At 49.3% G+C, this 23,735-nt stretch overlaps 1 protein-coding gene across 1 annotated transcript; it reads left to right on the top strand.

Moving 5' to 3' along the window:
• Positions 1-1,198: 1,198 nt before the first annotated feature.
• MYL4 (myosin light chain 4) lies at positions 1,199-22,172 on the top strand. The gene is made up of 6 exons (XM_065422570.1): positions 1,199-1,327; positions 11,945-11,972; positions 15,418-15,567; positions 18,941-19,114; positions 19,696-19,773; positions 22,144-22,172. The coding sequence occupies exons 1-6, from the start codon at positions 1,199-1,201 to the stop codon at positions 22,170-22,172; spliced, it is 588 nt and encodes a 195-aa protein (XP_065278642.1).
• The last annotated feature ends 1,563 nt before the right edge of the window (positions 22,173-23,735 follow it).

The raw sequence follows: 23,735 nt of genomic DNA, 5'->3' as shown, positions 1-23,735 counted from the left end.
CCCATATGCCTGCTTAGCTGGTGGAATGTACTCCCTCTCACTCATGGCTACTGACCAGGGCCCTGTAACTGAGTGCCACCAGGAAAATCCAGCCATGAAACGGTTACACCCTGCCAGACCCTCCTCTATAAGTGCTTGGAGGCAATGCCTGATTACAGCAGAGGTCAAGAGAGGCATCGGCATCGTGGCATCGTAGATAAAACACTGGACTGGGTGTCATATGTGGGTTCCATTCCTGGCTCTCCCACTGGCCTGCTGGGTAACCTTGGGCAAGTCACCTCCCAGCTCCGTGCCTCAGTTTCCCCTCTCACCTTTTGTCTGTCTTGTCTATTTGGAGTGTAAGCTGTCTGGGGAAGGGACTGTTCCACACTATGTACGTACAGCACCTAACACAATAGAGTCCTGATCTCAGTCGGGGTCTCTATGTAATAAAACATAGAGGCTCAGGCCAGCGCTCTGTTTAAAATTTTGTTTATTGTGGAAAATGTGACTTTGAGTACCCTGCAAAGCGACAGAAACGATGATACCCCTCTGAGCAAGCCCAGATCCTCCTGCCCCAACCCAGCTTGGGCAACCCCCCCTAGGACCAGCAGACTCTAGGGGCGGGGGAAGAGGACAGAGAAAAGCCGCAGGCAACTTTCAGGGCCCAGGGGATATTTAAAAAGGCTCATCAGCAGAGGACAGAGCCAGAGGGGCAGGCATCAAATATTCCAATGAGCGGCTGAGAGGTGGCAGCTAGCAAATCCTGGGCTTAAAAGGAATCTGCAGTATTTGCACTCGCAGGCTTGCCTATAAAAAGACACTTTCCCCCCTGGGTATTGGGGCAGATTTATCAGCCGGCCTGTTCCTATTTTCCTGCCATTTGTATTTTTCTTTTTTGATGATCTTTTAGGAAGCAGCCCTGATCCACCCCAGCCAATGAACCAGGTGCCCCTTTCCAATGGGGGGGTGATGGCTGCTGGCTTCTCGGTGCTCCGGGAACTGATGACAATGGGCAATTGTTGAGCAGGCCCCTCTCTTTGGAGTTTCTTCCTTTTATAGTAAGTAGCAGTTGCTCCTGCAGCTGGCCTGCCCCTCTGGTGTGAGCACCGGGCTGGGTATATAAGGGGAAGGAGCAGACTTTGCCTTTTGTCCCTCGGTCTGTTGCCTTGTGGGGTGGGAAGACCCTTCTCAGCTCCTTTGCAAAGAACCCGGCACCATGGCCCCCAAGAAACCTGAACCAAAGAAAGAGGCAGCCAAGCCTGCTCCTGCGCCAGCACCAGCAGCAGCGCCAGCACCGGCACCAGAACCACCAAAGGAACCCACCTTCGATCCCAAGAGCGTAACGGTAAGTAAGGAAATTAGCCAGGCTCCTGCCCACTTCCTTTCAGGGACCTGCCAAGTGCTTGGCAATCCAGTGTGCCATGTGAATCATGCCAGCCATGCTGCCGTCCCTTGTAGCCAGAACTAGAGGGGGAAATATTTGGAGTCCATGCTGGTGCAGGGAGTTGGGGATGGGAATCTCCTGCCACTCCCTAAACCGTCTTGCTGGAGAAGGGATGCACTTTAGCCCCGGTTCTTAAGGTTATTTCTGGGGAGCAAATGGCTTGCACCAATGGAATGGATTCCTCCCCCGAAATCTTCCCATGGGGATAGTATCCCCCCATTCAACCCTGTAGGGGGGATCCCTAAATAACTAGTGGACAAATCCTGAGAGGTGCTTAACACCCGGAACTGCCATCAAAGTCAATGGGCTCCTTTTCTCTTGCTAGCCCCTGGATCTCACTGTCTGAAGCAGAGTTCAGTTCTGTCTTGTTGCTGAGTCTGGAGAGGAGGGAGGGAGCAAGCAGGTGTGTGTGTGTGGGGGGGGGAACATTCCTTTCATTCCATCCCTGCTTTAATGTAGCGGTTCTTTTGTGAGTGTCTCTCCCCCCCACCCCACTCCACCCCGGGCTGCCGCACAGGCAAACGGGTTGCTTCTTCTGCACCTTCTTATTGACAAAGAGAGGCATAGAAACATAACTGACCCAAAATTCAACCCTAGACATTCCTTTGGAGTTTTAAAAAAGCTTGGGATTTTTAGTCTTAAAACTCCATGTGATCTTCCCAAAGCACTTTGCAGATCTCTGTCACACACACAGTAAAAATGCAGCCACCTCTGGGGCAGAGCATGGGCAACTTGTACACAACAGGCTGGAGAGGCAATGACATACAGTCAAGCCCCCACTCTCATGCAGGACCTAGGATTTTATCGTTTGATCCGAAGGACTCTCACGCAACAGGACTCAATCTTGCTATGGAGGAGGGAGGAAAGTCTGAACTGACCCTGGAGGGATTTGAAATTGGGGCAGGAGGGAGTCTAGGAGTTTCAAATCAGCGGTGTTAGTGTCTGTGTACACAGTGCTGTCCTGTCTGTACTTGTGCCCAACCTCTGTGCGTTACCCTTCAGCCACTAGGGACTTCCCAGCTTCGGCCAGGGCAGGAAGCACAGATCCCCTACTCTACTGCCTATGCTCCTAGCACCTAAGTTATTCCCAGTGGCCGTTCTCTCCCAATCCTGCCAGAACCAGGAATTCTTGGGGAAGCCACATGGGACCTGCGCCATGGTTTCCATCCCTGATTTCCAGACCAAAGAGGTTCCGATGGTTTGTGATGAACAGCTGCACTCTTTGGAGGTGCTGCCCTTTAGAATTCCCAACGGGGCAGCTGTTTTCGACTGCAGACACCTAGGGCTGGATCCTGGCCCAGTATCTGGCTGCTTGAGAAAGGTAGTGTAACCCACCCACCTGCTGGGTGGGGTGTGCTGTCCCATCTAGGGGCACCGAGATCACTTAGAGAGAGAGTTAAAAGGAGTCTGCTCTACAGTCTTCGCTAACAGCCGGTTGGCTTTTAGTTCATGCAGTAGAAGCTCATGCACTAAGCTCCAGCAGTCCCCAGTTCGATCCTGCCCACTAGGGTGACCAGGTGTCCTGATTTTATAGGGACAGTCCCGATTTTTGGGTCTTTTTCTTATAGAGGCTCCTATTACCCCTCACCCCCTGTCCCGATTGTTCACATTTGCCGTCTGGTCACTCTACTGCCCGCCAACAACTGGGGTCTGTTGGACTTACAGTAGCATTGCTCAAAACATCTCGATAGGGGCATCTGGTCACCCTACATCTGGAAAGCCGGTGGATCCTGCCCCCCGAGGATTCCCCCTGCCTGGGATCCTCTAGCATTATATGGTCACTTTAGCAAACTCCCAGTCTCCAACCAGGGCCGGCTCCAGGGTTTTTGCCACCCCAAGCGGCGAGGGGGGAAAAAAAAAAAGCCGCGTTCGCGATCGGCGGCAGTTCCACCACGCCGCTTTCTTATTCGGCGGCAGGTCCTTCCCTCCAAGAGGGACCGAGGGACCCGCCGCCGAATTGCCGCCGAAGAGCCCGACGTGCCGCCCCTTCCCCTTGGCCGCCCCAAGCACCTGCTTGCTCAGCTGGTGCCTGGAGCTGGCCCTGTCTCCAACTCCCAGTCTCCAAAGCAAGGGATAAAAGGGGTGTCCCCTGCTAGAAGAGCTTGGTGGGGCAATGGGCAGCCAGACATAAATTAGATCATCCCTGAAACTAACTTACAGCTGGATCTGAGCCTGTCCTCTGCCGGCCCCAGAATCAGGGGAATGGCATGGTGCTGTAGATGAGACTTGAACTCATAACCTCAACATTACTCCACCCACTATTGCTTTATAGGGCCTGTATGCTAACCAATTGCACCCTGCCCTGGAGTCCACCATCGCAGATTTGCACTGAGTGTCACTGGAATGCAATGCAGGATCTGGGCCCTAAGATCCACTTGCAAAATATGCTTGTGGCCAGGCTTATGAGCAAAATGTGCATTGGTACGTGCAAGACAGCTTACCTGCATACACTGTTCCAATGTACAAGTACCTGCCTGCAAGTGCAAGGACCCTGTTTGCATGCACAAAGGTGCTTTGCACCCACAGCTACCTTTTTGCATGTGCACTGGGTATCTATCTGCATGCGCAGTGGCCCATTTTGCACACCGAGATGCCCTGTTTTGCACACACAATGACCTGTTTGCTTTGGGAGCGCAGCAGATCTCTTTATTCCCTGTGCCTCCCTCTGACTGAAGATGAGTCACAAACCGTTGCACAGCTACATAATAGATAGTTACCCTAATGTAAATGGGCGTAAGAATCGTAGGGGGAAGGAAGGAATGTGCCAAAAATGTTTGGAAAAATGATGGATTGCAGCTGGCCTATTGCTTTTAAGACATTTTTAGAAAACGTTCAACTAGAATAAGTGCTTCTGGATTTTGTTTTTTAAGAAGCAGCAGGCAGATTTTTCTGAGTAACAGAAACCGAGCCAGGGAGGCAGGGCAGAAAACCGGAGCTCACTTCCCTCTGTGAAACGCTTTTCTGCCTCCCTGGATGAAAAGGGCTGCAGTCAGCATCTTGCACTCAGGGGGCCACGCTGAATTAAAAGGCAATGAATTTAGAATGGATCAAGTGATGCCCTTTGCATAATTAACCTGTGGAACTCGCTGCTGCAGGATATTTCTGGAGGCAAATAGCTTGGTCGGAGCCAAAACGCATTACATGAACATGACTTGTACCTCCAGTGGGCCCAATCCTGCTCCCATTGAAGACAATTCCCGTTGACTGTAATGGTGCTGGATCAGGCCCTGTGACATAAAACAGAATAGGCTATAGGAGTTCTCAAGCTTCAGGGCCATAAACTGATCAGAAAGAAATTGCCCCCCTCTGGGATACTACTGCATAGCTGGGTGCATTTTCGGCTTTTACACCTTCCTTTGCAGCATCTGGTATTTAGGCACTTCAGGAGAATGGAGCTCAGACTAGGTGGGTGTAGCAACTCCTGTTCCTTGCATCAGACTTCACCTGAAGGTAGAGTCCAGTGTGAACAAGAAGCTTCAGTGATCCGGTGTGGAAAAGGCAGCCCATGACCAGAGCGGGAGTTGTTCTGGGATTTCTCCCTCCCTCCTGGGGGTAGATGTACATGTTTTACTCTCCGCTGCTGCTCCGATTATGATGCCCTACATTGCCCTAGTAGCCAGCGGCGTCGGGGGGCGGATGCGGTGTAATACAGCCTTGATATACTGCAGTGTTTGCGATGGGAAATCTTCACCCCTCTCCGTTTGGCCCTAGTGGAAACAACCTCTAGCTCAAACTGGAACTGCAAAGTCGTCAGCTTCTCCTTCCGCTGAGGGTGGCTTTTTGGTCACATGGAAAGATGTCACCACAGAGGACTCTTGCAATCTGGCTCTCGGGTACACAGGGACATTTGAGCACTTTATGCTGCAAATCTAACAAACGAAGGCCCTGATTCAGGAAAGCCTCCCGCGTTAGGACTGCACTTAAACAGGTGCATTATCTTAAGCACATGCTTAAATCCCATTGAAGTCAGTGGGACTTAGGCTAGGTGACCAGCAAATGTGAAAAATAGAGACAGGGGGTGGGGGGTAATAGGAGCCTATATAAGAAAAAAGCCCCAAATAGCGGGACTGTCCCTATAAAATCGGGACATCGGGTCACCCTAACTTAGGCACATGCCTACAATTAAGGGTTTTCCTGAATCGGGGCTAAAGCAGAGTGAGCCTGGATTGGTACTTGGGGGGGAGGCCTTTGAGCAACAGGAGGTGCTGCAGAGATGCTGGTGATCCAGGAGGTGGCGCTCTTCCCCCTTAGCCCAGAGTGAACCAATACCCCAGTGCGGTGCTAGGGGAACAATTTGGAGGAGGATTAGAGCCAGGTCCTGACACGTGTGGCCTGTGATAACCCCATTGCACTTTTTGCAGGAGGACGAGTGTTTAATACTCACACAAAACAGGTTGCTGACTCCTGTGCTCGTAGCAAAATCCAGCTGCTCCCCACATCGCCCCCGGCTATAAACCCCAGCCTCGTGCAGCACCTGAGCATAATGCACAAAGAAGAGGCTGCTCCTCTGAACCTGCCCCTGCTCAGCTCCCCCTCTGGGCGATTCCCCCAAGGGTTCCCAGCCAGCACTGCGCCAGCAGGAAGAAGCAGGGTGCAGGAACAGAGCCCTGGGGGTGATCTGTGATGCCCTGTGTCCACTTTATGCTGGTGCAATGCAAAGCTCCCATAAAGGCCCGTAGCCCTCCTAGAGCAGGGTTCCTCCCTGCTAGGCAGTGTGGCCTGAGCACGAGTGGGCATGGCCAGGGCAGTGCTCTACCCCAGATGTTCAACAGGGCTGTTGCAGTTGAGGTGCTGTTTGGGGCACCCCTCCAGAATGCTGGACACAGCCCTGGTGCAGGAATGAACTGATGGATTCCCCCCTCTCCTGCAACCTGGGGCGGGGCCAGTACACTTAATCCAGCTGCTGGCGTGCATCATTACGAGTGGATGGGCTGGGCCAGCCGCGGTCATCTTCTGCCTCACATAGAGTCCTCACTGGGGTGGCATTGGTAGGGTCCCTCAGAGCAGTGAGTGGGTCTTGGAATTACACCCCACTGATGCATAAGGCAGCTCCCCCACCCTCTTTCTGAACTATCATTCCAGGCACTCTGCAAACTCAGGCAGATGTCAATGCAGTGGCTACATACCAGTCACGTTTTCCAGCTTCCCTTTGCAACCGGAAAAGCTGGAAACTATTTTTTCCCCCTCAAATGAAAGCTGAGATTCTGATGTAATCGCATGATTCCAGGAGTTGAGGGGTAGTGCCCAGTGACTTAACCTGGTCCTCACTGGAATATATGCCAGCATTTGGATTTGGTGAGATGGCCAGGCCTGCACAGCCCTGGGGGGGTTCTGTCCAGTTGTCCCAACAGCATGAAACAGATTTTCTGCTGCCAGCTGTCTCAGTCCTAAAGTATTTCGGCGCCTGCAGCGTCTCATCCTGAGTCAATTTCCTGGATGAGAACATCTTCTATTCGGTCTCCTCTCTCTGTTGTTCTCCGAGGGGAGGTCACTTTTTCCGTGGCTCTTCTGGATACAGTTACATTTCTAAGCCAGTGTTGTAGTCAGAGGGTTAATAATAGCATGCTCGGCATGGAGACGGTTTAACCAGTTGACCCCCTGACTTTAGGACTGAGCCTGGAAACGACATCCTTTCTCCCAAGAGGGACAGCACAGCCAGCCCCCCTGCTGCCCGCAAACTCCCAGGCCCAGCTGATCTCGCCAAGAATTTGCTACTGCCTCTGGGTCCTTGTTGACGGAATGAGGCTCATTACTACAGCTCCACCTCTTCCGAAGGGACAAATGTTCTTGCTCATTGTGGTTCAGTACGTAGCCACCTGTTTCCAACTGGTGCCATCGTCTTGGGAACCCTTGGGTGGGGAGAAGAGACGAGTACTCAAAGCTGAGTAAAGGAGGTACTTTCCCTTAAACAGCATGCTGCTAACCTGTGGAACTCATTGCCACATGATATTATTGAGGGCAGGAGTTCAGTAGAATTCAGAAAAGAAATAGGCGTTGCTATGGCTTACAAGAGCATCCACAGTTATATCAGATTTTTTTTTGTAAAGCTTCCTGCTTCAGGGCATGAGCCAACCTCTGCCTGCCTGGGTTTGGAAAGGAACTTCGCCTATGGGCAGATTATGCCATAATTGTCCATGGTGGGTTGCTTATGTCTTCCCTTAAAGCAGTTGATTCTGGCCGTTGCTGGACTAGAGGGAGCAGGGGTCTGATCCAGTCTGGCAATCCTACGTTCCTGTGCATCGATTCCCTCTTGGTGGCAGGGGTGGCGACTTGCTTGCATTTCCAGGGTGAGACCAGTCAAAGGCGCTGTCAACTGCTCGCCCGCCAAACGTGCAAGGCAAACAGATTCTGCATGCCAGCCTCTTCCCATCATCCTCCCGGTTGGGGAAGGCGAGAGAGGATGGTGGGATGAGAGGCAAATGGAAAAGCGAGAAACCACTGAAGGTTAAAACCAGAGAAGGGGAGAAAAGGCAAACCAGGAAAGAGAAATTGGGACATAGGTCTTAGTGATGGGAACTGGTTGTGCAGAATTGCAGGCCCACTGCTGTCAGTCAGCCGACATGAAAGAACATGTGGCTCATGGGACACCAGTATGTGCATTAGTGCACTATTGCCTCCTTGCACTAGTGCCTAGGCAGGCCCTTGCACTAAATAGCACGTTTCATCCACAGATCTCAGTACACTTTACAAAACTGAATAAACAAGCACGATCCCCATTTTACAGACCAAGACAGGGAGGCAGAGAGAGCGGAAATGCCCAAGGTTACACAGAGAGTCATGAGAGACCAGGACATAGAATCCCAATTTCCCTCTCACTCAGCCCTGGGCTCAGTCCACAGCTAACACTCATGAAAGGACAGCAAGCCACCAGCTTCCCTGGGGAGGTGGCCCTAGGATACGTACTTTGGACTAGGGCTGGTCGGAAACTTTCCACGGAAACTTTTATGTTTGTTTGTTTGTTTTTTGGTGGAAAACGATTTTCAACAAAATGGATGGCTGCTTTCCTCCAGAATATTTGGGGTTTTTTGTTTGTTTATTTTCTGGAAAACCCGAAAACCAAACAAAAATTGCCCCAAATATTTGGGTTTTGGTTGCAAAAAAAAACAACATGTGGGGTTTGTTTTATTTTTTTGGTGAAAAGTCAAAATTTTTCAGTGTGTGTGGGGCGGGGGCAAATCCTATTTCCTGATCGGCTCCAGTTCTGCAGCTCTACAAGACGCTCCTAGCAGCATTGTCAGCTGGCCGCTGAGCGTTTGGGCCAGTGTGTGGCCTCCCCAGTCCCTTTTCTTCAGTGGATACTGGATCAGCCACTGGCTCCCTCTCTGCTGATCCCTGGCCAGCCACAATGACAACTGGATTTTTTTTAAAACAGATGTGTTGGTTTAGCCTCCCCTGTCCCTGAAGAGATGATGGTGCAGCCCAGTAACCCTTCCGTGGGACTCTCCTACCCCATGCTATGGAGGGCATGGAATGGAGCGCCCTCACTGGCTGATCATTGCTCATGGCTTTAGAAACCCAGATGTTTGGATGCCAGTGAAAATACTCAGTCCCACTGGGCACCTCTAGTAAAGGTTTCATTGAGATGGAATGAGCCCGTTGGGTTATGAAATTAAAATATTTATTAGAAAGAGCTGAACAGCTCGGCAGCTGGTTATGCCGGAACCCACCACACTCTGTATGTTCTTGGGACCCAAGCAGCGCCATGTATTCAGTGAACCTGCCCTGGTAAATACTGTTGCACAGTATCAGCAGCTAGACAAGGGCCTTTCCCTTACAGACACCATGGGACAGAGATTCTGCTATAGGGTGACCAGATGTTCCGATTTTATAGGGAGAGTCCTGATATTTGGGGCTTTGTCTTATATAGGCGCCTATTACCTCCCACCCCATGTCCCGATTTTTCACACTTGCTGTCTGGTCACCCTACTCTGCTATCTCGAGCTATGTCGTGCTTTCTTTAAACCAGTGCAAAGTGGGTGTTAAGTGCGATGGTGGCATTTTATGCCTGGTGTCTGTGACGAGAGGAGGTGCAGGGCAACAGAATCAGGCCTTAAAAGTTTTAAAACTTTTTCACTCCCTTTTTGTACCCAAATTGTGGGGTGGGGAAGGGGTAAAATTAGGATTACCATTCGTCTGGATTCCCCCGGACATGTCCGGCTTTTTGAGCTAAAAATAGCGTCCGGGGGGAATTTGTAAATGTCCGGTTTGTGCCACGGCTGAATTTGATCCTGTCCAGACTTCCAAGTACTGTTTCCATGACTGGGTCCAAATCCCTGGTGTGACTCTGTTGACTTTAATGGGAGCTGCTGGACCTTAGCACCTCTGGAAATGAGATCCAGAGTTTCAAAAGAGCTCGGCACCCGACATGCATCCACTCTGCTGAGCTGTTATGAAAATCGTGACCCAGAGCATTTCCCGCTGGTCACCCAGCAATTGAAGAAGCGAAAATCTGGGTGGTCGCTTCTGAAGTCTGGGTGCAACTGATTAAGCCTGGGTGCTGGGTATTATTATCCACACTTTACAGATGGTGGAAGCAGACGCACAGAGTGGGGAAGTGCCTTGCCCAAGGTCACCCAGCAAGTCAAGGTCAGAACCAGGAATAGGCCTCGGGATTCTTTACAGCCTCCCTTTCACCCATTGCCCAGCCTGGCTACTGGATTGTAATGTACAAAAATCTCTCGGTCAAAACCATTTGTCAAACCGTTCACAGATTCTCTCTGGAAGTCTGCCCTGAGGGACAGGCACCACATCCTGTTCCCGGATGTTCTGTGGCTTTAGTATTGCCATTCCCAACGATTTAAAAATCCTGAGCCAGGCCCCCCCAAAATAATGAGATTTACATAAAAATCATGGGATTTAAATAAAATAAAAAAGGAGGGTCTTTTTCTTTGTTTTCTGATTTGGGGACCTTAAGGCAACACTGAGGTCACATTTTCTGGCTTTTCCCCACAAACATGATGGCTAGAAACTCACCCTTTTTTAATCAAAGCTGAGATTGTCCTCTGTACACATGCTTCCAGGAGCTGGGGCTTTAAGGAAAACACCAGCTCCCACAAGACTTCTTTTAAAATCACAAGCGTTGGCAGCACTGTGGCTACTGATTTTTATACATTTGTTTGAAAAATTCCTTGGCTTACATTTTCAAAAGGGCCCGATGATTTTGAGTTGCCTCCATTTCAGGGGCCCAACTCGAGATGCCTTCAAGGGGCCTGATTTTTAGAGGACACGTGCTCCGCACTTTCTGAAAAAGCCGGCCCCTTTCAGACGTCTCCAGTCTGGCACCCCCAAAGATTGAGGCAGCCAAAGGCTCTTACTTGTCGCTTTAGAAAATGTAGGTCTCTGACTCCTCACATTTGGCTGCTGTGATTTCTCACAGAAGCCTGACCCTCTAGTTTGCCAGATCCTAGGTGCCAGCAGTCATTTAACAAACACTGGGGAGAGGAATTTGATTGTGTTTGGGACAGATGGTTTCAATGTACTGAGATTGGTGCCCAGGCTGGGCCCCATAGTCCCAGTAGCAGATTACACCTGGTTTACCCTGATAAACCAGGTACCTCACATGAGAATTACAGCAGGAGTCGGTGTTTTACTTTCCCACCTCCCTGAAGGAGGAGAAAAGGTCTCTGGGTTTATCTAGGACGGAGCATGATTAAGCCCCACTCTAGCTGGGCAGCAGGTCTCAGTTTCCTGCATTCCAGTGTTGGGGGGAGGGATAGCTCAGTGGTTTGAGCATTGGCCTGCTAAACCCAGGGTTGTGAGTTCAATTCTTGAGGGGGGGGGCCCTTAGGGATCTGGGGCAAAATCAGTACTTGGTCCTGCTAGTGAAGGCAGGGGGCTGGACTTGATGACCTTTCAAGGTCCCTTCCAGTTCTAGGAAACAGGATATCTCCATTCATTCAGTGATCTCACTCAGAGCTAGGTGTAAGCAATTACTTAGGGCCCTAAACAACTCAAGGGAGCCCCCTGTTAATTATTAGTATGTGTTGGGGGGGCAAAATATTCCTGCTTAGGGGCCCCCAATGGGCTAGCCCTGGCACTGATCTTGCTCCAGTGAAACATTTTTAGGACATTTTGAAATTATAACAAGAAGCAGACCCTGCCACCTGCCCACCCTGGCTCTCACCCACGCCTACAGTTCAATGGTTTGATTAGACGGGACCATGATGTCCTGGCTCCCAACTCTCACCTGCTGCTATGCCGAAGAGCCACAAGGTGCTGAGGCCCCTCGACGACTTCTATTGCAACAGAGAGCTCTCGGCCCTGGCCAGGATTACGCCCCAAGCACGTTACCGGGTGCTTCTCGGGTCCTGTCCCCAGACAGGGAAATGGGGCTCAGAGGAGGAGTTCTTCCTGCTGCTGGGGGGCCTGGTTTGTTTTGCCGAGTTCCTGCTCTGCTCCACGGGGTGGGGGGGGGGGGGTGGCTAGTGCCTGCGGCTGGCGCTGGCTGTGATGTTCATGCAGCACAAAAGGGCAGGAATTGGGCTCTAAAGGCTCTGCTCTGTTTTCTTTTCCCTTTAGATTGACTTCAGTGCTGACCAGATTGAAGGTAAGTGCCGGGCATCTTGCAAACCAGCGGTTGCTGCCTTTGCTGCATTGCCGCTGGATTGGGAGGGGTAGAGCCCAGTAAGCCTGACTCTTAGCCCTTGGCTTTAATCACAAGACTGCAGAGGTGGCAGTAGAAACCAGGAGTCCGGACTCTGACCTGCTTGTTCTAGCCACTGGCCGACACTGCCTTGCAGACTGGAGACTAGAAGAGCAGTCCTGACTCCTAGGCCTTCTCCGACTATAATAATTAGGCCACTCTCCCCCCTCATGCTAGAAATGGAACCCAAGAGTCCTGATCCCCAGCTGTCCATGCTGTAACCCAGTGGTCCCCAAACTCTTCACAGTTACGCTCCCCCTCACCCCTGTCCGTGCCCCCCCGGCTCCAGGGATGGGGGCGCAGATGGGAGTAAGGGGGCCAAGGCTGGGGGAGGGTCTGGGGCTGGGAACAGAGCCATGGCCCGAGGCCAAGGCTGGGGGAGAGTCTGGGGCTGGGAACAGAGCCATGGCCCAAGGCCAAGGCTGGGGGCAAGGCTAGCGCTGGGGCCGGGAGCCAGGGCTGGAGCGGAGCTGAGGGCTGAGCAGGGCTGGGTGGTGCTCCCTCCTCGTCCCCTGGGGGGGGCTGGCCCAGGTCCCGCCATGCCACCCCAAATGTTCCTTCCACTCCCCGGGTTGGGGACCTCTGCTCTAATCACTAAATTACACTCCCTCCAGGCATTGGTTCGTGCCATTTTATAGTGGCTAGAAGGTGCATATCAAATCAGAACGCAAAGTCATTGATTGAATGCACAAGCTGGTACTCCACTGTAATACTAACAGCACACATGGCGCTACAGGTGGTGAGGAGGGTGGGATGGGGCGAGCCCTGTGGAGCACTTAGAAGAGAGACTTGAGCAGAGCAAGTGGCAGCGGCAGGGGAGATGGGAAGGGATGGAGACAAGAGTGGTGGACATATAAATAGAAGCATAAGAGGAACATGAACGGGGGCCAGGCCAGGGATTCAGTAAGGACTCAAACTCCTAAAGCAGCAGAAGGAATATATGGAACCCAGTTCCCTGCTCTACTCTGCTGATGGGGGGGCCACCAAAAATGGAGGGGAAGCAAGTGGGTACTACCAAGAGAAAAGCATTTTTGGTTCACGCTGAAAGATGCAGCCTTGGCTTGAAATCAGGGATTCCCTCTGAACGAGCAGATCCCAGCCACATAGAGAGATGTCCCCATAGTGATAGGGGTGGGCTGTGGTTATGGTTACACTTCTGATGGGCTTTATTAACCCCTCTGGATACAGCCAAAATCTGGGTTCAAATTCTGGCTGGTGGAAGTACTGTAAGAAGATCAGGTCTCAGGCTGAGTCTTACAAATGGTCCCTATGATGCAAAAAAAAAAAAAAAAAAAAAATGACAGTGAAAAATGTAAACGCCACCAATACCGTGGTGTTTGGGTTTCACCAATAGTGAGATAGATGAATGCACAGCCTTACGTTCTTCCAATGTGCTTCTGGATGGAATCCAATCTGACCCGATGTTTTCCATTATTTTCCCTGTAGAGGCCCACAGAGAGGGTACAAACCACAATGAATCCAAGACACAATTTCTAAATTAATCATACACTCATCTTGGGGAGACAGGACTAGAACTCTTCTCCGTCTGTTCCAAATAGACAGGTGTTGGCCGCAGGAGCTAAAGGAGAATGCCCTTAGCTGACCCTAGTAGCAGTTCCCTTAGATAGTCTCTGTGGGCCCAGCCACTAAAGGGTGACATCACTCGCTCACTCACATGCACAAAGCCAGGGCAGCACAACACCACTGGCAGAGAAGTAGCTATTGTGATGTCACACCCAGGGGCAGCAGCTCCAGGGTTGCCTGCCCCACACCATGTAGGAAAGGAAAGGTGGATGGTATGAAGAAGCAGCATCAAGCTCACACGTGTGCAGGATTTGGATTGCGAGGGATTGACACACAGTTTGGCAGGGGATCCTAGGCTGACAGAACCAAGCCATGGGCATTTATAGTCCAGATCCTAAGCAAGGCAAAGCACTGCAGTTGGTATGAAGATGCCAAGTAATAAACCAAACAAACTAAAAATCCTGCCTAAGGATTTTGACCAAACCAAGGAAACCACATCTTGGGCCTCTATGCCTCAGTCACCACATGGAGACCCCGAGCATCCGATCCCACGTGGCAGCAGAAACAGCGGCGATGCCTCCTTGAGAGCGTTATTGCTCGAAATCAAGAAGAAAACAGACAAGAACCTAGAGATCGTGACAGCCTTTGATGGTAAAATCGTGGCTCTCAATACTCGCATGGATGTGCTGGAAGGGCGAGTCACCAGCCTGGCCCAGTCAGCCGCTCAGACTGATTCCTCGGTCGAAAAGCAGAAGGTGAAAACCCAACAGTGCACCCAGGCCTTGGAACACTTGGCCCAAGAAAACAGCCACCTCGGCACCCGCGTGGAGCTACTGGAGAGCCAGGCCCGGGCCCGCACGCTGAGGATTCTTGGGTTACCAGAGAAAGAGGAGGGGAGAGACTTGATTGCGTTCCTGGAGAAATGGCTGCCCACCGTTCTGCGGCTAGACGCACCCGGGGATCCCATCGTCGTGGAGAGAGCCTACAGGGAAACAAACCGGAGGCAGAAGCCTGGGGCAGATGCGTGCAGGACTGTTATTGTTCACTTGGCGGACTTACGAGGTAGAGAGAGAATATTACAGCAGGCCAGGAGGCTGAAGAATATTATGTATAGGCGGAAGCAGATCCTGATCTTTCCAGATTTAAGCCCCATCCCCCAAGGTAAAAGGAGGTGCCGGGTCCTAGGCTGATGGGAGTTATACCGAACCTGGAAATGGCAGTCCTGTAGCCTGCAATGCACAGGGCTCAGTCATGAGCAGGATCTGTGAGGATGGGGAGAACGTGGCCCACCCTTCTTTGTATGTGAGGGACGTCAGGCAGCAGCATTGTGCAACATGTGGGGACAAGGAGAGCTGGGGAGGTCATAGAGAAGAGAGTTGTAGTAACCAAGGCATGAGAAGATGCAGACCGGGAGGAGGGTTTCAGCAGGGGAGGAGCTGGAACAGTGGAGTACATGGGGAAAGTTGCTAAAATGGCTTCAGGCAGAGAGGTGGGATGAGAGGGGGAGTTCTGAGTGAAGGTTATGGGCCATGGAAGCCCATGGGAGGACTGAGTCAAGGAGGAAGATAGTGGAAATGCGGTTGTGCTTGAGGATGCTCTTCTTGCCCAAGGGAGAAGCTTCTGCCTTAGAGGGGTTTAACTGGAGGAACTGGTTAAACGTTATCCCTGTTGAAAATCCCAAAAGGCTACACTCAAAACCCCACCCTCCCTGTCCAGCAGCGCCAGCCCTCTGGACAGGACCAGTTTTAGGGCTCAGCCTCTCACCAGGAGGATGTGAGGGCATTATAGGAAGATGACAGCTGATTCTTTTCCTTCCTTTCTGCAGAGTTCAAGGAGGCCTTCATGCTGTTTGACAGGACCCCAACCGGGGAGATGAAGATCACCTACAGTCAGTGTGGTGATGTCCTGCGGGCTCTTGGGCAGAACCCAACCAATGCTGAAGTCCTGAAGGTGCTGGGCAAGCCCAAACCAGAAGGTAAGAGAAACCAGGCCAAGGTGGAGAGACATTGCATTAATTTGTTAATAGCTGCAAAGTAGATTATGTTTCATGTAGGAGATAGACCTTCAGCTTCATTCCCATCTAATGGCTGTGCAGTGTTCTATAATGAACTGGCATATCTATATCTATTTACCTACCTACCTATCTGTGTATCTATCTATACCCATACACATCTCTCGCTCTTGGTTTAAGCATTTATATCCATTCGTCACCATGCCAGAGTTGAGCGAATAATCCATAACTTAATCTAACTTCACTTCTTCCATTAGCAAAACATCCGGGAGGAAATTGTAATTTTTCTCTAAGTTATTCTTTATTGGACAACATTTTCTTGCAAATTTCATTTACTCCATGACTTGCCATTCATAATTCCAGCTGCAGTTGGTTGTGTAAGTCATCTGGTACTGTTCAGTTCATTGATTGTACAAACGTCACCTTCATCATCACGTTTCCGGTGCAAACGCTCGTGGAGAGCAAATTTAAAATGAGCTTTACCTATGCATTTATGCACATCAGCTTAAAATTCACTCTCTGTGAGTATTATTATCATGATCATTATATTGTCGTAGCACATAGGAGGCCTAGTCAAGGACCACAACCCTGTTGAGCATCCATGCTAGTGAAACCTGATTGCACAAATGTTTGCAGAAAGTAAACACAAAAGGGACAGAATCACAGCAGAAAGGTTGTATTGGTGAAATGTGTTGGTCAATCTGATTTTGCATTTTCTGGCAAAAAATTTTGCCCAGCTCTACCTTTATATGCAGTTCCTGCAGGACAGAGGTGGAGGGCAGCAGGGTAGGGAAGCTTGTGCTGAATTGTTTTGTAGACAGATTGGAGACTTTGGTCACTCGGGCCTTCAGTCTAACACCTTTCACCAGCGCACAGTTCACTCTATAGATGAAGTGACAAGGAGCAGGGAAGAAAAGAGGATCAGGGGCAGGGGAGTGGGGCAGAGAGGAAGTGGGTTTCTATTCACGAGGCGTCTATTCTACACTGTACCTCTGAGACAATCGTGTCTGCAACAGAAAGTCCCACACGAGGTCCCAGGCCTGATCTCTGGCTCACTGTGGCTCGTGGACTCTGCCCGTGTAATAATAATTTTGGTTGGACTTATTCCTTGGAGGTTACATCACATGACAAAATCTCTAATTAGAGATTAATCTTGATATCCTGGAGACTCCAGGAGAATCCTGGAGGATTGGCAACCCTACCCGGACTACTGAAGACAGCTTAGGGTACAATTGATTCAGCCACCCTAGGGTTGTCAAGACAGCAACAGGGCTGTGCTCCTAAACCCCTTGAGCAGGGTGTTCCCTTCCATTGACATCTCCTCTTTAGGGCAGAATATACTTTGGGGCAGCAGGAGACGGAATGGAGAGCCACACAGCCACCCTGTGGCATCAGGGACGATAGGAGAGGAGGGTCAGAGCCAGTCTCCCCCAGCTGCAAAATCTTTCATCGCTCATTTAGTTGCAGATCATGAGTCACCAAGAGCTACTGGGTCAGTATGCGCCTGAGGCCCCTCTTCTTACTCACCCAGGCTCATGTTGTCAGTGTTCTGCATCTTGACCCTCCGCCCCATCCCCACCCAGAGCTGGTTCCCCCGCTCCCTGAAGCTAGAATAAAACTCTCCCATTCTGCAGCCACTATCTCTCTGCCGATGCCCTTGGGAGGGCTTTAGTGGAGGCCTGAAGGGGAAATGTAGCCCGTAACATAACAGAAGATTCATGGTGGAATTAGCCCCACGGAGAGAAGAACCAATGAGCTCCGGCCGTTTCATAATTTAAAGAAAATGACTCAGAGACTCTTTATACCTGGATAATTCCGCCCCTCCCCCCATCAAATATCACCCTTGATCTGGCTCAGAGGACACCCTACCCTCATCGGGTGGCTCATCCTTGATTGCATTGTTCTTGGGCCAGAACCTCAGCAGGTGTAAATCGGTGTAGCTTCGTTGACTTCAGGGAGCTATGTGGATTCACACCAGCTGGAGATGTGGCTCCTTGATTTTACTTTTTGCTTAATAAGAACCTGCTGATTGGGAAACTCTCCGGGTGCCTGAACAATACCCATAAACCAGTTAACAAAGGAGTATGTTGACCAGGTCAATCAAAATAATTCCCACAACCCCTGTAGGCAGCCTTTCCCCTGAGGAGAAAGCCAGAGCAAAGTAGTGATCCTTGTATAATGCCCTGATGGTAAAAACATGGATTCTGACAAACTGACAAGGGAAGTGAATTCCAGAGCTCTCTGCTGAGAACATTCTGCCCCCATCACCTGAAATTCAAACCTCGGAGCTATTAGCAAAGGCAGACCAGCTGATCTCCACTATGACCTATCCTAAGCATTCATAAAACATGAGTCAGGCCCCCAAAATTCATGACATTTTTAATAAAAAATAAAAAATAGGGGAGTGCTTTTTTATTTGCCTTCTATTTCTGAGCCCTTAGAATGCACGAGAGGCACATTTTCAAGCTGCTCTCCATGACAATGAGGACTAGAAATATACTCGCTTTTCATGCAGTCTCCTGATTCCAGAAGCTGGGGCTTTGATGAAACCCCCAAGGAAAATAGCGAGAGTTGGCAACACTAGATCAAAGCCGCTGAGATGGGTGATTATATCCCAGACTTTCCTCTCTGCCTAGAAACTGCTTTTTTTTTTAAACCCAGCCATGATCGGAGAAGTAACTGCATAAAAATGGCCCCTTCGGACTTAGCAGATCAACTCACTGTGTTTTCTGAGTCAGTTCTCCTGGCTTGACGGACACAGACAAGTTGTTATTCCTGTTAGTCCTGCAGACCCAGAGCAGTGAGCTGGGCCCTGATTCTCCACTGCCTGGATTTAGTAGCGTTTTATTGCACGGTGATGACTGCACAGGGTGCAGGGCAAAGGGAAATCAGCTACTGGGTTCTACTCTGCCTCACGAATCTAACCCAACTCCCCCCGACGTCCCTGGACTCTGGGTCTTGGCAAATAAAAAAGCCTTTGTCAATGCGACTAAAGAGTTTCATCTAAAAGGCTCTGGTCTCTGCCCCCCTGGGGCCATTAGAGTGTGCCGGGCAATTCCCACAAGAGTAGGTGGCAAGCTTCATTTCCCAACCAAATTCTCATGTGTTTAATTGCCAATCTACTTCCGTCAATTTGCTGCCATAGTTTCAGTTTGGACACAGGATTCGTCTCCATTTCCTTCCCACATGGTTAAAGAGCTGCCTGGTTCTACCTCAGGTGGCTTTGAGGTAGCAAAGTGATTGCTGTGTGTGTGTATATATAGCTGGTAAAGTGCTTTGGTATAAAATGTGCCATAGACTATTTAATTAATGCCACCTCCTTTGTCTTCTCCGTCAGAAATGAACACGAAGATGCTGGACTTCGAGACCTTCCTCCCAATGCTGCAGCACATCTCCCGCTCCAAGGACCAGGGAACCTTTGAGGACTTTGTGGAAGGCCTGCGTGTCTTTGACAAGGAGGGGAATGGCACAGTCATGGGTGCAGAACTGCGCCATGTGCTTGCCACACTGGGTATGGGCCGGAGACAAAGCTAGATATCGTTGACCTGTAATCGTGCCGTTTGGGGTGGCAGGGTCTGTTCCAGGTGGCAGAAATCCGGGCTGTGCCAGTCGGGGTGAAATCCTGTGGGTGGGACCTTGCTCGGGTATAATGCATTAGAGGAGTGACCCTTTTATCTGTGGAAGACAAGGATATAATCTTCCTCTTCCAAATGCTGACTCTAGCCAATGCCCCAATTTAGTATTAATATGGACATTACAGTACTGGCATTAGAAGAGTGAGTGGCTCCAGAATAGAGAGCCTTTCACATCCAGGGCACTGGCTCTAATGCGACCCAGGCTGGTTAATGACTCAAAGTTGTTCCCAACTATCTGACAGCTGCCCTCTTATTCCTTTCTCCTCTTCTCTGGATTCCTCTAGTGGTTCCAAATATGTAGCCCATTGGCTCATGTCTGCTCTGTTAATCAACCTTCGATACAGCGACTAGCCGAGAGATGAATCTTCTCCCAGATGTTAACCTGACATGAGCCCCAGCTGGGGGCAGTGCTAGAGTCCTCATCCTAACCAACCTGTCCTTCTGCTTCTACTCCTAGGCGAGAAGCTGACAGAAAGTGAAGTGGAGCAATTGATGACAGGACAGGAAGATGCCAACGGCTGCATCAACTATGAAGGTAGGAGGAGAAGATTCCTTTCATGGCTACCCCAGCCATTTCAGTCTGCTCTGAGATGCTAAATGTATCTTCTGACCACATGGAAAGAGAAACCGGGGGTCAGTGAGTGGGGAAAACCCATCTGACGCCTGTCCTAGTCAACTAATTTGAGATCGGGAGAATGTACCAGAGATTTCCAACAAAGTGTTCCCAGGATGCAATGTGCCTAGTGGTCACATGTGCAAAGGCAGGGGAGTGAGGGCAGTTCTAACCCTGACTCTGACAGTGGTTTGGTGTGGGTCAGTGGGACAGAGGTGAAGTGGCTGTGTATTCAATAGTTCACTGGTGCTGTGTCATATGAGCTCAAAATGCAGGGCAAGATCTTCCAGGCTTTCCAATCAAAATGCCCCAAGAGCAATTTCAGTAGCAGGGAAAGGGACGCTTTGCAATGCTCCTCTAGACTGACTCCTTGTCTAGAACCTAGAAAAGGTTTGCCAGTAGAACTAGTATAGCTAGAGCAGCAAACCCTCCTAGTGGAGACCAGGTTATACCAGCAAAAGAGTGCTTTTTGCTGGTGTAGCTTATACCAGTTGCTTGAATGAAATAAGCTATACCAGCAAAAAGCTCTTTATTGTCAGTATAACGTCGTCTATGCTAGGGCTTTTGGCAGTATAGAAATGTTGTAAAAATAACCCACACTCCTAACTGACATTATTATATCAGGAAATGTTTCTAGTATTGACCTGGATTCCAGGGCACCCATTGCCCTGCTAGCTCCAGCCATGATCGGACCATGCATCTGGGGTTTCTGATGAGCAATAAATGGATGCTGATGTTGCTGCCAAAGTGCAAGTCAAATCATTTCCCCTGTTTTTTAAATCCCTTTTCTGATCTCTGTGGAAATCCAAACCTGGAAGCTGGGATGAGATTTCAAGCTGCTGTCCAAACTTGGCTCATGATGTCCACTTCACCCTGGTTTAGAGCCTTGTGGACAGGGCTAGTGTGAGTGTGATGCAGTTACTGTGGGCTCCTAAATCCCCAGGGGCTGGAAAGCCTGGAAGCTTGTGGGGGATTTTGTCAGTGTACATAACCCCAAGGAATCACATAGAACATAGGAACATGTAGCACCATGACTCTTAAACACAGGTGGGTGCCCCAGCACTGGTACTCCAGCCTTTTGTTTCTGGTAGTCTTGACTTCAGTGGGATTACTCAGCATGTGTAAAGTTAAACACGTTTGCAGGACTGGGGCCTAATCCTTTTTCCTTTCATGGATCACTTTAATGATGAACCTCTGTACTAGGCTCCGGTGCACCATTGCAATGCCTGCCTTCCACTAACATGCGGGTACTCTAACCCACCGTTATAGGGTGGCTGGCCCTTTAAAGGGAGAAGGGTCTCAGCCCTACCTGTGACACAGCCTACTGTCTTCCCCAGGTGGGGAAAATGAAGCAAGTCATGTGACCAGGGGGTCATGTGACCCAATCAGGCCTCTCTCTGGGGTAGATAAGGAGGAGGTCTGGGGAGACAATCCAGGCAGGAAGATGTGGAACTGGGAATGGGCGGGCAGTAAGGAGTTTGAAGGCTCCTGTAGGGGACCCTGAGACACCAGGGGGAAAAAGACTCTAACTAGGTAGTGCTGGGAGTGGCAGGGAAGGTTCCAGGTGGCAAATACTGGGAGTGGCTTGATGAAAAGTGGGAAACGATATTTATATAGACCTTAAAATATATGAACTCTTGATTTGGACTTTGAGGATTTTATTTTGGAACTGTTTATGACACTAAACCAGCCCATGTAAAGGGGCTAGAAGACAGCCTTTATTAAATTACTCAGGCACCTTGAGGAGAGGGAAACTGAGGCAAAGATGCTGCAGAGCCACCCTGTGCCACAAGGGGGCGCTCTGAAGGTTACACCCACCTGGTTACAGCCACCATGGAGCTTGATTGTTCTACAGCAGCCCAAGTCCATCAGAGGACTGACTTGCACTCAGTTAAATGGAAGGTGATTGGTATTAAATGGTGCCGCTGATCTCTGAGACTGGAATATGCAAAAGACCTACCATCAGGGCAAGGTTTTCAAGAGTGTTCAGCATGTTGACTGCATGCTGGGTGCTGAGGTCTTTTGAGAATCTGGCTGTAAGTGGCACAGTGGGAACTCCTGAGAGCTGAGTGTTTTTGAGCAGCTCTCTTCAACCGGGGCTTTGGGAGGTGCTGAGCACTTGGAAATCTCACCCCGATCTCTATGGGAAATTTGTCCCCACCTCTGGTTAACTGGTGGAGTTACCCAAAAGGTCGGGGAACTGCTGTGATGCGCTGTTTGTGCCAGAGGGCAAGGGCTCGCATTCTGGTTTGGGTGGATTTTTTAATGCCTTTCTTCTTGTTTCCTGCTCAGCTTTTGTCAAGCACATCATGTCTGGTTGAAACAAGAATCTTCAGGGTGAGTTTGTCTTGATCTTTCATTGTTTACCCTGAAATGTTTGAACCAACTCGGTCTGGTGGCCTTGCAATGAAATACCATCAAGATACCAACAAAAAAAAAAAATCAACGTTCATGCTGATGAGCTACATTCAAAATTGTGTTGTTTTAAAAAAGATTTCTAGCCGTGTGAGCCATATGGCTGTCAATTCTGATGTGGAAAAGGCAGAAGTATTCAATAAATGTTTCTGTTCTGTATTTGGAAATAAGCAGGAAATAAGCAGTGTTTATATTTTATAGTGATAATGAAATACTTTCTATTCCATCAGTAACTGGAGAAGTGGGAGTGTCTTTAAATCTGCAGGACATGATACCCAAAAGTATTAAAACAATTGGCCAAACAGATCTCTGAACTGTTAATGTTGATTTTTAACATATCTTGGATTATTGGGGAAGTTCTAGAGGACTGGGAAAAAGCTAATGTTGTCCCAGTATTTAAAAGCGGTAAACAGGATAACCCAAGTAACTGTAGGCCAGTTAGGAGCTGATTTGATTATGGTCTCCAAATATCGATATAAGGTTGTTTCTAACAGTAGATAGCTCTTTAATCTAGCACTACAAGGCAAACTGAAATCCAGTGATTGGAAACTGAAGCTAAACAAATTCAGACTAGAAATAAGGCATAGATTTTTAACTGTGAAGGTAATTATTAACTATAGGAACAAACACCTAGGGATGTGGTGAATTCTCCATCACCTGAAATCTTGAAATCAAGACTGGATCTCTTTCCAAAAATATGTTCTAGCTCGAACAGACATTATGGGCTAGATACAGAAATTACTGGGTGAGGCTCTTTGGCCTGTTATGCAGGAAGCTGAACTAGATTGTCATAGTGGTCCCTTTTAGCCTTAAAATCTATGACTGTAGGGATGTTGACATGTTAAAAGTTGTTTGTTTAAAAAAAAATTCCTTACTTGTATTACCAAAAACCCCTTATTAAAACTGAAAATATGCAAAATTCACCATCTATGCGGTTTATTTTGCATTTCACTCAGTTTGCACAAGGAAAATAGACCAGTAAGAGTCACTTTCCTTAGGGGGACATTATCAACTTGAAATCTAGTCAGTTTAAAAAAAAAAAAGAGAGTTGAAAGTAATGTTAGATGCTGCCGCTGCCCCTGAATTTCCCTACTGATTTTTGTGGTTTCACTAACTCAGTGTCTTGTGTTCTTAAATGTTTTCTCCCCTGCTGCTTTGCAAAAGACCCCTACCAACAAAGGCGAAAGAGAGTGACTGCACAAAGTGCTGTCAAATACACAAAATCAACAAATTCTAAAGAAATAGAAGTACTTCTTTCCCCTCCAGTTTTTTTCAGTTTTAGGTGTTACTTGAAACAGCAGAAGATAGATTTTTGTTAAAAAGCAAAAGCTTGTGGTCAGGAGTCTGATTTCTAGGTAAACAATGTCCCTGCAATTTCTAATCATTTTCTCTTGCATTCTCATGCACTACCTCAATGCTGCAATGTTTAGGTGGCAAATGCTGCAGGGGGACATTTAACTCCAAACACA

This window comes from Emys orbicularis, chromosome 25, assembly GCF_028017835.1.
Source record: "Emys orbicularis isolate rEmyOrb1 chromosome 25, rEmyOrb1.hap1, whole genome shotgun sequence".
NCBI lineage: Eukaryota > Metazoa > Chordata > Testudines > Emydidae > Emys > Emys orbicularis.
The sequence above is the reverse complement of the archived record's forward strand: the minus strand, read 5'-3'. Positions and strand labels throughout refer to the sequence as shown.

What these genes read in the sequence shown, in the direction of transcription:
- MYL4 (XM_065422570.1), top strand. Translation starts at nt 1,199, where the DNA reads ATGGCCCCCAAGAAACCTGAACCAAAGAAAGAGGCAGCCAAGCCTGCT. An exon ending in TCGATCCCAAGAGCGTAACG is followed by an intron (nt 1,328 to 11,944) that starts GTAAGTAAGGAA and finishes TTTTCCCTTTAG; the next exon opens with ATTGACTTCAGTGCTGACCA. An exon ending in CAGTGCTGACCAGATTGAAG is followed by an intron (nt 11,973 to 15,417) that starts GTAAGTGCCGGG and finishes TCCTTTCTGCAG; the next exon opens with AGTTCAAGGAGGCCTTCATG.